This window comes from Scomber japonicus, chromosome 2 (assembly GCF_027409825.1).
Source record: "Scomber japonicus isolate fScoJap1 chromosome 2, fScoJap1.pri, whole genome shotgun sequence".
Classification (NCBI taxonomy): Eukaryota; Metazoa; Chordata; class Actinopteri; order Scombriformes; family Scombridae; genus Scomber; species Scomber japonicus.
In genome coordinates this window covers 12,980,206-12,995,198 of record NC_070579.1, presented here as the reverse complement: position 1 = coordinate 12,995,198, position 14,993 = coordinate 12,980,206, and the positions used below count along the sequence as shown (strand labels likewise).

The 14,993-nt window shown below is 40.7% G+C and overlaps 2 protein-coding genes across 2 annotated transcripts in view; both read left to right on the top strand.

Annotated features, from left to right (window-relative positions):
* The window catches only part of foxk1 (forkhead box K1), a 230,364-nt gene that overhangs the window by 60,308 nt on the left and 155,063 nt on the right, over positions 1–14,993 (top strand). The window lies entirely within an intron of this gene.
* LOC128377369 (protein sidekick-1-like) overlaps positions 1–14,993 on the top strand; it is a 242,410-nt gene that overhangs the window by 159,063 nt on the left and 68,354 nt on the right. Inside the window, exons 7-15 of the mRNA XM_053337318.1 lie at positions 1,267–1,369; positions 4,160–4,335; positions 7,060–7,143; positions 8,791–8,985; positions 9,737–9,853; positions 10,012–10,179; positions 10,947–11,049; positions 11,182–11,355; positions 14,697–14,833. Of these exons, the coding sequence (XP_053193293.1) occupies positions 1,267–1,369; positions 4,160–4,335; positions 7,060–7,143; positions 8,791–8,985; positions 9,737–9,853; positions 10,012–10,179; positions 10,947–11,049; positions 11,182–11,355; positions 14,697–14,833 (1,257 nt within the window). The remainder of the gene's footprint in view (positions 1–1,266; positions 1,370–4,159; positions 4,336–7,059; positions 7,144–8,790; positions 8,986–9,736; positions 9,854–10,011; positions 10,180–10,946; positions 11,050–11,181; positions 11,356–14,696; positions 14,834–14,993) is intronic.

Below are 14,993 nucleotides of genomic sequence, written 5' to 3'. Positions count from 1 at the left end.
TGCTGTGCAGATGTCACACATTTCAAACAATGATACAAATCTTATTGTGTTCTTATATCACAAGAGGCCATTCAAACCATAAATCACACTTGCTCTCACTCACACACACACACACACAATCATAATCTCGCACATACGCCACCATACTCTCCTACACACCTCTTTAAGCCATAAATCATTCTTCACATACTCACACCACTGTAGTCTTTTTTTTTCCTAAACACTATCATTGTAACTCACACGCATCATCGTACTCCCTTCAATTCATCATTATACGCCGCATGGCAGACGAAAACAGCAGTGTGTTTGACAAAGAATGATATTGTTTTTGAGAGAATTATGGTGAGTTTTGTGTGTCTGTCTATGATTGAAAATATGTCTGGAATAAGAGACAGTAGCAGTGTAGAAGCAGTAGAAAGAACTAGAGTTTCATTTAAACAGTATAGTTGTGTTAAAGGATTGTGAGCATAAGGCTGCACTGACACAAACAACCAAACTTTGACTGAGACCACTTACCAGATGTGCTACACCCAAAGAAACAGAGCAGGGTCCTTCTGTAAAAATGCTGAATCCAGTGCAGTTCATTCTGCAACCCACACATGACATGATCTTGCAAGGAAGCTGCGTCACTGTGACTTTTTATCCTCCTGTTTTTATCCATCTTAACCTATTTTAGCTTCATATAATTCCCAATTAACACTATTAATCATGTTTAAATGTCTTTTTATTTTGCCATGTGTTGCTTTTATATTCTGTCCTGATGCATTTTATGTTTAATGGAAAGCACTTTAACTTACCTTGTTGTTGAAATGTGCTGCTACACAAATAAATTAGCCTTGCCTCTGTTGGCAGATGGAATACATGCTAGCACACATTCCTGGTAGATTACTTTGTAATGTGACGCTGTATTTCTGTTGTTTATCCCAGGATTGTTGTGATGAAAGATTAAAAAAATGACTGACACGGTGATAACGTTGTATAAATCCTGGCAGTGTTTTTGGCCTCTGAAAAGCTTCACACTCATGGATGTATTACTTTAAATCAGCTCTGCAGGATTGTATTTGATGTCTCACCTATACGTGAAACTGCACGAACCCCTTTGCATTTCATAACGTGGGGCTTATATTGTGTCTGATTGCCCACCAAGAGAGTATCACTGTGTGTGCAGGACAGTATAGTGGTGCATATTTGAGATGATGCTGCTGCGTGCCAGTGAGTGTGATTCATGGCCCAAATTGCCTCTCATGTTTTCTCTATCCATCACAGATCCTGAGTCAGAGCTTGTGGCTCCGACGATTGTGATCGGACCTAAAGACACAACAGTAGTGGCAGGGAGGGAGGTGACGCTGGAGTGCATCGCTAATGCCAGGTAAGTTTCTTTTATGTACTCTACTCACACACACACACACATGCACGCACACACACTCACACACAAACATTTCATTTCTTGCTAGACAGCACTGTTTTCTTCCAGGCCAATTAGAGGACACCACATAAACTCACAGCTCAGCAAGTTGCTCCCCCTAGTATGAGAGTACAGAGGCATACACACACACGTACACACACACACACACACACACTGGGGGGGCAGTCTAGTCTGACTCAACAGATGTTTTACAGAGCAGCAGCAAATTCTACTTCAGTTCAAGAGTTGCCAGAAACTCAAGTGTAATCAGTTTTCCCTCATCCCTTAGATATACACTATCCAACCTCCCTCTGTGTCCAAAGTGAACACCAGCTCATGTGTACTTAATGGGAAACAATGCAGTATTTGTTTTGAATGTCTCAAGTCCATTTATTCCCTCCAGATGACTGCTTTTGAATAGAGTCTCCTCTCAAGACTGAAGGAGCAATTTTCAACCGTATTTCTATAGTATGTATTAGTCATAAGGGTGCCATGTTTACAGTGCAGCTACAATATAACTTCCACAAGGCTTGCAGTGTGCTTTCCGATCACACACTGAAGTCACTGCTTTTATATGCCAGGCGATGACGAAATAACTGGAGGTACAAATAGTGTGGTTTTCTCCTCCTTTGGGGTGTTCGCTACAACTCAACAACAAGCCCTGGACAGAAACTGCATTTCAGCCAGCCATAGTTACCTCTTAGTATTTCAACATGGATAATATTATCGGTGTCAGTTTTTTTCATACAATTCGTAATTATGTTTTTGCAGTGTCATGCCCCACAATTTTTAACACAGTCTGGACCCAACAGGTGATATCCCTTACTCTAGTTCCTCTTTGTACTGTTTGGAGTTTCAAAGTGAAGGATTTTTCTTCTTTTTTTTTTGTTGGATTGTGTTATTCAGTCTTAGCCACTCTGTTCCTGACCAGCACTTGACCACAGAGCAGCACTTAAGATAAGAAAAAAAAGAGAGTCAAGATAATATTACACATATCAGAGAATTCCAAAAAACGATATAAAAAATTATTAGCTACAGCACAATCCATTTTCATTGTACTAACAATGAAAAAAGATGGTCAGGACAGGCTTCTTTTTTTTTTTTTAACACCAATTAATTTTTGTCTTTGTGACCCGCTCCACTAGTATTACAACTGCAGACAAATTAGTTTCCTGCATTTCTACTGCCAGTAACGCTCCACTCCTTGGGGATTGTTTCTGCTATCAGAGAGATGATTCTACACCCAGGGAGGAACTGAGATAGACTACACTATTGAAGTTTTGCAGAAATAATGCTATGATCAGTGAAGTCAAATTAAAGTGCTGAAATCTAAAAGCATCTGCTATTCACGTCCATTAACCATTAATCAGTCATTTGCACCAGTGCAGTCGTGGCACAGTGAAGTGTTAGAATAATTCAGACTTTGATTGTGAATAAGCAGTGCCACCAGGCCTAATATTGGACACAGTGAAAATTTGCTTCTCAGTGTTTGTATAATGTTGTATCTTTTTTGTATGTGTGTGTGTGTGTGTGTGTGGACAGGACTTACTGAATAAGCATATATTAAAACTTAGACATACCAGCCTAGTGGTAAGTGTAATTGCTTTTCCATCCAGGTTAGTCAATACCTCGAGGTGTACCGTCTGAGAGTGAAAGCAGCTCACTCTCAACTTTATTCTGAAATACCAAAATTAAACAGTTTGTCAGTGATTACATAATTTAGAGTTGTACTGCATGCTAAGTGGATTTGTTCTAGTTGCATATATGTTGTTTTTGCTCTTAAAGACTAAAGTTTATTATTATTATTTTACAAAGGAATATGTCACTGAACATAAAAATCATCACTCTCACTTTGGTGAATTACCAGCTTTTCTTCACCTCCTCCACATCTCTGAATGTCTCACTGTAATGTCACAAAAAAACTATTTGCTATTAAAATAAAAGCCAAAGAACTTCTTAAAAAGAGAATTCAGTAATAATGAATCAAAACAATACAACTTTGATCTCTGAGTTAATTTATTTAGGAGATCAAACTTCTGTGAAGTGATTGTAGCTTGAATTTCTTTTTACATATTGTTTTGTGCCATTGCATCTCTTTCATTTATATAGAAGTATGTTCAATGACTCTATTATGCATTAATTTAACACATCATTAATGTGTAAATCAACATATATTAAACTGATATTAAATAAAAGACAACCCAAAACCTTTTATTGTCAGTTAAGCTGCAGGCGTAGTAATATTTTCTAGTGTGTTTTGTAGTGTAAATGTATTAATGGGTATTCATATTTACTGTTTATTAAATAATTAGATGTGTCTTAGTATATCTGTTGCAAATCTTAATATAGCTGCTTCTAAGAATTTAAATGTTGCTTAAAAATGGGTTGGAAAATTGAGCTGCACTGTCATGAATAGATAGATACAATACCATATAAATCCTGCCTTACACAAATACACACACATATACACACCAAAGAATGATGTTCTGGTGTTTATCCAAACAAAATTTCAGTATGCATAAAAACTCATTCTCCAACATCCAGATAAGTGACTGAAGCTTCTTCATGCTGAATGGAGCTGACTGCTCTGATATACAGACTGTCATCACTTATTTCCTGCCTCATTGACACATAAACTGATGGATTTAATATGTTGTAATTGCCTTCTGTCATTATTTTCTTTTTTCTTTGATTTTTTTTTACCCCCACTCCTTCTCTTCTCGTATGTCCTCTTCTTCTCTTCTCTCATCTCAGACCTGTGGACAGTCTTGTGGTGTCATGGAAACGTGATGGGCGTCGGGTGGCCGGTGGGCGTCGACTCGTCGTTCCTGCCCCCACCTCCTCTGACACAGGCTTGTATGTTTGTGAAGCGTCGCAAAGCAACAGCACTGCCAAACCTGCGGAGGCAAAGGCACACCTAACTGTAATGGGTGAGAAAAAAAGGCAATCACACTCTCACACACACACACACACACACACACACACACACACACACACACACACACACACACACACACACACACACACACACACATACACACACACACTGCTTAACATCATTATCCATGATTATCCCGGGTAGGCCTGACCCATCAAAGCTAATGCCCCCAACATGTGCCATTAATTTCTGTTTTAACCTCGGTCTCTTCTTTTCTTGTACATTTTTTGCCTCAGGCACTGATTCATTTTGTTTATTCCTCCATTTATTCTTATTTCTCTCCTGGAAACGCGATTGCGAACGCCCCAGGCTGTGACTGTCAACTACAGGGCAACTCGAACTGAATCTGCTGTCCACACTCACCAATAATCTGTCCGTTGTAGTCACAAAAAGCTGTTGCATTCATGCATGCGCGAATGTATCATGTGTGCACACAAATACATGCATGTATATACTCACACATTCACACACAACCATAAAATGCCACCGCAGACACACAATGCCTATTTGCCCGGCAGCTAAATTAGTTTTGTTCCCCAGAGTCACCAATCAATAAGAGAACACTGAAAGCACTCAAACCAGAGCGTTCTCGTCACAATCCACTCCTGTCCTCGATATGTGTGCGTAAATGGAAAACAACATACACTGTGGCAGCGGGCGTGTGATTGATGAAGCGCAACTTTTCTCCGCTAGTTGTCAGCGTCTTTTTGATCTGCTGTGATTGTTGGAGCGAGGGCTCACCTAACGCAGAGTGAGCAAACTACCCACGCCTACAGCATACACTCGTCAAAAAAGACCTGTCAGAATATTTATACCTTTTCATTCTCTTTTTTTGCCCCCCACCTCAAAAACTACCACCAATTTTTGTGCCCTGTGCTTGTCTCTTACTTTCTATCTTCCTTCCCTGTATCGCTCTCTCTCTAGTTTATCTTCCTTCATTAGGCCAACAGGACTGTTAAGACCTTCCTGGCAGGGACAAAGTCTGTATGTATTCATATGTATCACAGGAGTAGAGACTGATGAATACATTGGTACTGATCCTCTTTTTTTCTGCTATGGGCTCAACAGACCTTGATGCAATGAAAGGGATTCCTAAACAGAATAGTGTATGTGTCTGTGTGAAAGAAAGAGAGAGCCTCAAAGGTATTCATTATTCAATTTCATTTCTTTTCTGCCCCGATCCACTAATCGGAATATGTATGACACAGTATGCCCGCAATGTATACTGTAAAGACGACTACTGGTGCAAACAACAATATATCTATTGTTGTTCTCCATCTTTGTTTTGCAGATAGACAGCGGGGAATCCATGGAAGCTCAAAGCTCTAAACCCAGCCACCCAAACATCCCAAAATGTGTTTTGTTAGTGAGTCTAGGTGCTTGCACTCACCTGCTTGCACTGAGGGGGATTAATGCATCTGTGTTATCGGTGTCACGCCACATGGCTGTTATTCATCTCTTGTTTTCCTGTTCTCCCTTCGCTGCGCACTCCTCTCGTTCTCTTGTCAAAATAGTGCAAAATTCCACTGTGCACAATAAAGATAGGAGATTTGCCATGTGTGGGTTTAAAAGTTACCATGAAGTAGTAAAGAACTTTAAAGTCAGTGTATTCAAGTAGAATAAATGTGGCGTCAACATGGGAGTCTGCTGTGTAGCTTTACACACACACACACCCACACACACAAATGCAGACACACAGCTTGAGCAAACTTGCCTTTTGTCTTTCTTTTTTCTTCTTCTTTTTTTATCGCCACCTCAGTTTACCCTACCGCTGGAGATATGAAGAGAAAAAACGATTTTTATTCTTTTTCTTTGTTGAAAGTACAACAGCATTGTCAAAAACATCATTATTATTTGTTAATATTTAACAAGTATGGAGCTCTAGAGAAAAGTGCAGAAATGAAACTTTTATTAAAATGCTTTCTCTTCGTTCGATAAGATGTGTATGCTTGTGCCAGCTAGTATACATATTCATACACTGGACATTTGATTTTGTCATTGTCATTTTTCAGTGAACAGGTGCTACTACTGTGTGGAGCTACTTTTCCAGAGATGCCAGACTGAAAATGAATAAGCCATTCAGTCTTCCTCTCCGTCTCCTTAGGCTTGCTGTGTCAATATCTCCCGCTAAATATTACAAATGTTTTTGAAAGAACTGGAGAATAAGCGATTTTATAATAACGTAGTATTTCAGTAATGCACCAAAAGGCATATATTCACATTCAAATGGAAAGAGGCATTGTCTCTGTCAGCATTTAGAGCGACACTGCTGAAGATGGGAGCAGTTATTGGCAGCAAAATGGAGTAGTTAAAAAAAGGGATTGTTTCCCTTGGGAAACTCAGAGAATGTGTTTTTCTGTGAATGTGTGTTGAAGTCATTTCAGAGGGCATATAGACAGAAATCCTGCCTTGCAATGACACTTGACTTATTTAGGGCCAAGAGGGGGACCCATTTTTATTCTGCAGTACCAACTCTAGTCCAAGTCTCATCTCTATTTAAGAATAAATACTGCTCTTCTTTAAAGATTTTCTTTCCGCTGTTTAATGATTGAGTAGAGTAAGCCTTTTTTGAGGGCTTATTATTTGTACTTCAAACATGTTGCCTACAGCAGGGGGTGTTCTCAGTGTCTGGGGTTGTTATTTTATCCATATATTGATGCCAAGTGCTTTACATTCAAATACTTTACATATAGTGTCCTAATGTTTTTCTCTCCAGAGCCACCTTCTCTATCTGCTCAGCCCAAGAGGAAGATCGTCGCTGACCTCGACAGCAATGTAGTTATCCCCTGCCAGGTTACAGGTACACTGTGTGTGTGTGTGTGTGTGTGAGTGCGTCTGTGTGTGTTATTATAATGAAGTTGAAACAGCTTTTTCAAGAAAAACATGTCAGTGTTCAGTTGGGTATCAGATTATTTTTTTAGGACAGACTTGAAAAAATGTGAAGCAGTCTCATAAGGTTTCAGCATGCTTAAAACAAAGTAAGCTAGGAGCACCTTGATAGCCGAGTGTTACAATGCATGCCACGTAACAGCAGCGTCCCTGGTTCAATTCCAACAAGGGACCTATGCTGCAGATCATCCCACTCTCTCTCTCTCTCTCTCTCTCTCTCTCTCTCTCTCTCTCTCTCTCTCTCCCTGCCTCTCTGCCACCTACTGACACAATAAAGGCAAAAATCCCAAAATAGGTCTGAAGGTGAGAGTTCATAGTTATTGGGAAGAATCACACTCAAAGGTGCCATCAAAAAGTGACAAGTTAGATGAAGGACAGAAAAAGACAGCTGGTGTGGTTCAAATCCCCGCTTTCATTCTTAGCTCCATACTCCTGGTCAATCGCTGTGTAAAGTGGGCTTGATTGTTGCCAATAATTGTTGGATATAGTCTTGTAGCATACTGTGGCCCACACTGGTGTAATAGCTGAATATCTTAACGGTGTATATGTCCATGTCTGTGCAGCAGTTGTTAAGAGTAGGCGTTGGTCCTGGTCTCTGTACAATGAGATCTGTGTATCTTAAGTATCTGCTGCTCAGAGTGTTTGAAGGTGACACTGTTTACCCAACATTATGCTGAGGTTTTAATGTCATTCAGTATGTGTGTGTTAGTCGAAGGCTTCTCGAACATGTGACCACGCTTTTGGCAGCACGAGCAGATTAACATGCTGAGACCAAGCATGAAAATCGCACTTATTCATGACACCTGTTTTTAACAGGATTACATGAAAACACTTATATATGAGCAGGGGTGGACACAGCTCTAAAAACTGCAACAGAGTCACACACTCACACACACATACACACATTGAGCGAGTTTATGTTCTTCCTCAGTAATCTGATACAGTGGCAGTGTAATTAAATAGCAGGGGCCTGAGGGTATGGAGAGAGGGATGGTGGCTGGGAGGAGGAAGGAGGGAAAGACAGATACAGTGCAGATTGACAGAGTGAGCAAGACAAGGAGGGTGAAAAAATACTTCATGCATGTCTGTGAAAGCTTGACACCAACAGACTCCCTCCCTCTTTCCATCTAAAACACACCCACTCACACACACGCACTGGTGTGGAGGGTTGAGATGGAGTAATTGCATGGGCCCCATGCCTGTCATATTGGCCTGTCCATCAGACAGGTGGGAGCTGATAGTATAGATATTTGGTGTGCTGGTCTTGCCCACATCTTTTATTCAGAATGTTTTTTGGCCCCTTCTGCCACCCTTACCCTACCACCCACACCCTCTAATCAATATATTATTAGCAGTCATTATGCCCACATGCATATTTATAGGGAGAGAGTGGATAACAGAGAAGAAAGATTGGTGTGTGTGTGTGGCTGTTTAAGTGGGAGTTGGAGCAGTATGCTGAGCAGTGAGGTCAGCTGGCTTGTTATTAAGGAAACTGAAAATGTTCTCCCTCTGTGTGTTCATTTTTTTGTTTTTTGGGGGGCTACGTGCACATGTGTAGGCGTGCCCCAGCCCAGGATAGAGTGGTACAAGGACGCAGTACTTCTTTCGAGACTGGCCAACCCTCGCTACAAGGTCACCACAGCAACCGGGCTGACGGTGCGCAGGGTGCAGCCAGGAGACGGAGGAATATTCCAATGCTTTGTTCGCAACGCTGCCGGAGAGACCCAAGCACACACACAACTCCTCGTCTCTAGTGAGTTTGTCTGACATACGAACGCACTAGAAAACAAACTTTTGCCCTCTGTTGACGCAACTCTTTCCCTGTAACTTTCTTCATTTATATTCATACTGTACCGGCTTCTTATCTCCATCCTTTACTGTGTCACTTTCCTTTATTTCAGCTAATATATGCTGAAATTGTTCTTAAAATGTTGCTGCACATCCAGACATGTAAAACGTACTGTAAGTCAAAGGTTCAACAAGCATTCATTTTTATCTCAAAAAAATTATGTATAGCTGGAAAATAGAATTGTGAGGTTTGTTGAGTTTTTCTTCTGTGTTGAGTTGTAGGATTTCCCAGCTCAACCTTAATTTTCTTTTTTTTTAATCTAAGTGAATATCAGTGTCACTCAAATGCTTTGCTTTGACTTGATGGTTTGCATTCGTTGTAAACTGCAAAACTCAGCATGTTGTGCTATTTGTCTCCGTAGAGAAACATTGTGTTTAGTGAGCGTTTGATTGTAATTAAAAGTCCCCATCGACCTGCCACACCTCTCCCTTCCACATTTGTGCAAACACACGTAGCGGTAGGTAATGAATAAATCGTTCATTGATCTCAGTGAAAGAATTCGTGTTTAGATCAACACTGTCATTCTTTTTTTTCCCTCTATTCTTCTGTTTTCTTTCTTTGCCAATAAGCTTGAATCCTTTCCCGCATTTCTACTCTCAACAGCCATTTCTCTGCCTTTCTTTCTTTCTTCTCATGTTCTCACTCTGTGTTTCAGGTGTGGCCCCCACATTTACATCCTCCCCAACAGACCAAACAGTAACTGATGGGAACACAGCCTTGTTTACTTGCCAAATGAATGGAGCCCCAAAACCTGCCATCACCTGGAGGAAAGGTAAAAGACCAAGCACACTGCATTACACACTAAGCAAACACAGACACAGATGCACTCGCAAAATGTGTTTTTAATTAAAAATGTGCTCAATTACTTAATTACTTTACTTCACCTGGGGGCTATTCTATTATTGTCTCACTCTATCTCAATCTCTGTAGGATCACAGGTCCTAGCCAGCGGCACTGTCCAGGTTTCCAGATTCACGCTGTTGCAGTCAGGTGGTTTGCAGATTAAGCCAGTCAGCTTCCAGGATTCAGGAGAATACACCTGCATCGCTGCCAATTCAGAGGGAACCATCAATGCCACGGCTACCCTCACTGTCTGGAGTAAGACGCATGCACTCACGTATTACACACACAAACAAAAATACATTAAACTACTCAATGTGCATTCACTAAATGGACTAAAACAGATATGGAACACTAATTTATCCATAGCTGTCCAATTGCATTAGTTCAGGATGGTGAACAACAGTGGGATTGGTTATCGATGCAGTGGGCTGGTGCAATGGTGAAACAATCATCTGATTGGCTGCTTAAGAGGATGATTGATTAGCTGGTAAACTTAGTGATTTGCTGGTTTTTTATATGTATATATCCTGGATGCTTCAGATTAAATTCAGCCTGTAGGATCCTTGCCTTCTGTCACAACACTGTGCTATATGTAAAGTGTACACTCATGTACACTCTCACCCATGTTTCAATAAATGAGTTAAAGACATAGAGATGCCCTCTACACTTCATCCACATTTATTTTTCACCAGTCACTTGTCTAGGTCCTAAATCATTTGAATGGTAAACACCTGACAGTAACAAAGTACCGATAATGTGATAGACTAAGCAGTTTTCCAACATTATAAGTGTGTGTGTGGGTGTTTGTTAGTGAGAGCTCAAGTATGCCGTTTATCTTCAACGGTTCAAGGCTGAACTGTCGACTAATGAATTACTCATTATTCAGGAACAGCATATGTTTACATGGTCACAACACACACAAACCCAATTTCAGCTTCTAAATTTACCTCACCTGTGTTTAACTATTCCTCCCTCTCTCTCTTTTTCTCTTCTTCTCCTTCTTTCTTTTTGTTACTTCGTAGGTCGTACAGTCATTTCTGTGCCTCCGTCTGACCAGCGTGTCATTAAAGGAACCACTGCCACTTTGGACTGTAATGCTACACATGACCCCAGAATCAATGTCAGGTACCTACTTGTCAGTTTGTGTGTTTATGTACACACAGTATATGCATATCTGCTTATTCTTTTAGTGTCTGTGTCTCTTCTCTGTGTGGTATGAAAGTATCTGTACATACATGTGTATCTCCATTGTTGTAGCTTCAAGTGGGATCGTGGTGGTGTGCCAGTCCTTCCATCAAGCGGGGGCCGTGTTTCTGTGCGCCAGGGCTCCCTCACTATTGGCCAAACGTGGTCAGGTGACATTGGGGATTACACCTGCACTGTGACATCGCAGGCTGGCAACGATTCTCGCTCTGCACGTCTTGAAGTCATGTGAGTTCAGAGAACCGTGCAAACTGTTTTGATTGTGTCATTTAACCCCCTGCTAGAGCTCAGTAAACAAGGCTCAGACTCAAAAGTACGAATGAGTATCATAAAATAAGTAAAATAAAAAACAAAGACAGGCAATAACAAAAAAAAGACAGGCAAGGGTCAAAAATGCAGGGCATTCAGAAAACAGGCTTAAGGCTGGAACGCCATACGTGGAATGAGTTGATAGAAGATCTGCCGAGAGGTACGTGGAAATGGACAGGTACATATAATAAGAAGGTAATGAGGACAGAGAAACAGATGTGCAAGTGGGTGAGAGACCAAATGATTGACAGGAGCACACAAAGGCAACTGCTGGTTAGACTCAGACTGGCAGGATATAGAATGACAGGTAGGTCAGTAACTGGCCTCCAAAAATGAGCAGAAAAATTTATGAAAAAAGAGTTCAGAGTCCGGCTGACACCATGACAACGTCTGTCTGCAGAGCTACATATCTGTGTCTGCATCATTTGATTTATGAAGCAGTGATCAAAACCATTCAGTTGCTAAACAAACCTTACATCATGCAGGCTTTAATGTACTTTACATTGCCCTCAAAGAATCAGCGTTTCATACATTTTTCATGATATTTGTATGCTGAAATTCAGTACAAGCTGTCATTGAATGAACACAACTTGTTTTCACTGAGATTGCACATAACTACCTTAGACAAATAGAAAAAACAAACAGCAGTCTGGCTGATTCAAACTACATACTGACAAGGATCGACTGTTATTAAATTTAAAAAAATTAAAAATTAAATCTTTCCTACTTCAGAAACAGCAGATGTGTAATTTGTCACATTTCCAAACATAAAGAAAGCATTACTCTTGGGTCATTTTAGCAGTTGTCTAATTAAGTAATTGCTTGATTCCAATAATAGGCATGTTCCCACAGACATCAGACACTCTCGAAACCACATACATGTCTATACCATCACGAAGTGTAGGGTATGGAGAGCATGGTTAGATAGTTAGAGGTGGTTATTATTAGACAGTAGTAATAGAAGTACAAGGTCATATCTGCTATCAGGTACCACTACTATCTCAAACTACAGACATATCACTGTACAAGTACAAAATCTGTACATACGGTATGTTTGTGTGCACATTTGTGTGTGTGTGTGTGTGTGTGTGTGTGTGTGTTCGTGGGCTTCGGTGAGCACATTCCATATGTGTCACATTGTGTGTTAGGAATGTGTCAGCATTCCTGACACTCAGATTAAAAGATGCCGCACACATATTTCAAGTGTATCCCACGCTCCGACCCACACTGACTCATTACAGTCACTATGACAGTATATGATCAGGTAGTGGCCTTTATATATTAATAAGCACTAATATATTTATAAAAGGCACTTATGATATATTAATACAATTGCAGGGCAGTAGAGAAATGGAACATAAGTCCACGTCTTTCTGAATTATAGAGAGATGAGGGTTACTCATGTCAAACTGAGAGGGAGGGAGTGGGACTGTTTATGGCTGTGCAAAAACATGTGTGGAACGTCGGGATTTCTCTATGAGTGTGTGTGTGTGTGTGTGTGCGTGTGCGTGTGCGTCCACGTGTGTGACTGGCATTCTCGTTAGCTCAGTATCAATGGGTCATAGAGGCTAACAGACGCTGGCGGCTGAGGAGACAGACTAATTACCAGCAGGTTATTGGTTCAACTCTCACAAGACCCATCCATGTGTTCATGAGTGTGTGTATGTGTGTGTGTATGTGTGTGTGTTTTGTGTGGGCTGTGTGAAGGTAGTTGCTCTAACACTCTCTAAGCTCATCCATTAATTAATATGATCATGTCATCTCAGAAAAGAAAACATCATTCTCATTTCCCCCCGCTCCCTCTCCCTTATTCACTGCCGCCCTTGCTTCTTCTCATAGTACCACTCTCCCTCCCCTTGTGACATCACTGCATCTTCTTCATTCATTTCGCATCCTCTCACCCTCTCTCTCTCTCTCTACCTTTCTGTGAGTTCCCCTCATTTTCTGACTTCTGACTTGGATATTAAAATGTAAAATCATATACAAGCAAACACAAAAATTGAATCAGGCAAACATGTTTAACCCTACATCATCTGATGAAATTAAGCCTGCAGCTTGTGAGAGGAGACCACTTGGACAAGGATATCCACATATCCAGGATTCTTAAGAAATAATTGATGAGCTTATGAATATAAAATGCAGCTAGTTTAGGCACAAGGGATCATGGCTTTCATCATGCTTTCAGTGTAAATATATTTATTGAGTTATTTATGTGTCCTGTTATCTCTACTAGCACCTGTAGCCCTCACAGAGAGCTACACTCATATTTTCTTACTCCTCCAAGCCAACAGTTTTTTAAAGAGAGTTATGATGCACTAAATCTGTATAATCACATATTTGGACACTGTGTTGCTTTCATGAATATGTCTGCATTGCTTTCTTTGTTATTAACATGGCAGAGATGCACAAATATCCACGGGGGACAGAATTTAATTCTTCTGTATTTGCAGCAGAGAATAAAATATCACAATAAAAATATGCAAACAACAGCCATATTTAAAGATATCACCCACTGGAACTGATCCTGGATCGGACCCAGGAACTAACTTGGGTATCGGAGCCAACATTATTGCAGTGTACATATCAAATAAAAAAACCCAGGAAATAAATAACTGTCTAATGGAAAATCTGAGCACTTTGCCACTGCCTTGTTTTTGTGATACAAAAGCATGAATGTGTAATTAAATGTCAGATACACTCTTTTGTCTAGTTGTTGATATTTTGGGAAATACTTTTATTTTGATTTTTGCTGAGCAGCAGTAGATGATTAGCTTAGCTTAGCAGAAAAACTGGAAACAGGAGGAAACAGCTAGTCCGGCTCTGCCCAAAGGTAACAAAATCCGCCTACCAGCATCTCTAAAGGTCTCTAATTAACATGTTGTATCTCATTTGTTTTATCTGTAAAGAAGCAGAGGTGTAAAACCAGCAAGTTATGGTTTTACAGGGGTTACGTCCTGTACTATTTCACGGTCATGAGCAGTAACTACTAATGTGGCTCCCTGGCAACTGCTTGCAGCCAAGAAGTAGTTCTGCTGGAAGGTGGATTTTGTTAAATTCAGACAATCCAGTCTTTACGCTGAGCTAAAACTGGTATTGATCTTATCATCTACTGTAAGTCAGGACAAGGAAGCAAATAAGCATATTTCCCAAAATATTGAACTTGTTTTCTAAAGACTTGGTTCTGATCAGAGGACCCAGCATAGTGAAGTAAAGTTCACATCTGATGCTTTTGTGTTTTTCTTGTCTTTTTTTGTGCACAGTGAACTTCCACACTCCCCTCGCTCCCTGGTGGCCCGTCTCAATGACTCTGACTCCCGCTCCGTCCTCCTGTCCTGGCTACGCCCCTTTGATGGGAACTCCCCCCTTCTGTACTACCTGCTGGAGCTCTCAGAGAACAGTATGTGTCTCTGTGTGTGTGTGTGTGTGTGTGTGTGTGTGTGTGTGTGCGTGTGTGTGTGCGCGTGTGTGCGTGTGTGTGTGTGTGTGTGTGTCCCTGGGCATATTTTATAGTCCCTGAGTGGCAAACAGCTGTTCACTTGCTGTCTACCAGGCACTGA